Source organism: Limulus polyphemus, unplaced genomic scaffold (assembly GCF_000517525.1).
Source record: "Limulus polyphemus unplaced genomic scaffold, Limulus_polyphemus-2.1.2 Scaffold12622, whole genome shotgun sequence".
Taxonomy (NCBI): Eukaryota; Metazoa; Arthropoda; class Merostomata; order Xiphosura; family Limulidae; genus Limulus; species Limulus polyphemus.
Genome location: NW_013678232.1, coordinates 547 through 1,468, shown reverse-complemented (window position 1 = coordinate 1,468; position 922 = coordinate 547). Strand labels below are relative to the sequence as shown.

General features: G+C 36.0%; 1 protein-coding gene across 1 annotated transcript in view; it reads left to right on the top strand.

Annotated features, from left to right (window-relative positions):
• Nucleotides 1-704, top strand: part of LOC106477046 — a gene marked incomplete at both ends in the record, with an annotated part of 8,012 nt that extends 7,308 nt beyond the window's left edge. The window contains 2 exons of the mRNA XM_013937650.1: nucleotides 45-185; nucleotides 579-704. Of these exons, the coding sequence (XP_013793104.1) occupies nucleotides 45-185; nucleotides 579-704 (267 nt within the window). The remainder of the gene's footprint in view (nucleotides 1-44; nucleotides 186-578) is intronic.
• Nucleotides 705-922: the final 218 nt, after the last annotated feature.

The following is a 922-nucleotide window of genomic DNA, read 5'->3' as shown; positions in this document are numbered from 1 at the left end:
TACACGAACCACGTAACTAACTTTAACCTCCTCCTGTTTTCTAGAAGAACCCCCTCCGAAGAAACACGAGGAAGACGAGATGACATTCAGTGGATTGAAGAGAAGTAAAATACCATCTCGAATGTTCCAGAACCTTCAGCGGATGACCGACACTGCCGACGAACGTGCAACAGCGACCGCTAATGGTCTGTGTTTCTAAATAAAAATTATAATGGCAAAAAAACAAAAAACAAGTGATTTTTTATATAAATGTTAAGAGTTTTTTTTGTTCGGTTTTTATTAAATATTGAATAACGAAAAGCTCTCGTAATTATTTGTTCAGACATACTGATGGTGTGAACGTGCTTTGTAGTCACTATGAGAAATACCTATACACTGGATAGGTGAAGTGAAAAAAAGAGTGTCATTGGTCACTATTCGGTTCCTCGCATTATATAGCCACACAATAGCAGGAATAATGAATTGTTAGATTGAACTGGACCGCTCTTGAACTTAGACGTCGAGATTTAACAATTTTCGGAATACTAAGTTCATTTGTTTTTGGTTATTAGATAAAATTGTATTTTCATCTGTTGTAGTATACCACGACAATCCCGAACACTTCGAAAAAACAGCTATCGAACCTCGATACAAGGGAGGAAACGTATCACAGCACTCCCTTAAAGTGTTACAAGAGATAACAGGGACCAGCGAAGGAGGAGGAAGTAAGTGACCTATATGAACGAACCATATAAACTTTTCACATTCCTATAGTTAGTTTGGAAGAGTAGAATGTAGAAACAACTAAAAATGTAGTCAACACCATGGGTAGTTAGAGAAACAATACTGTACTTGTCGATTTAAAAATAATTGGTACTTTACACATGATTTATGTCTCATTCTACTGACAGACTAAGTTTTCTTGAATGTAAATATTCATTGA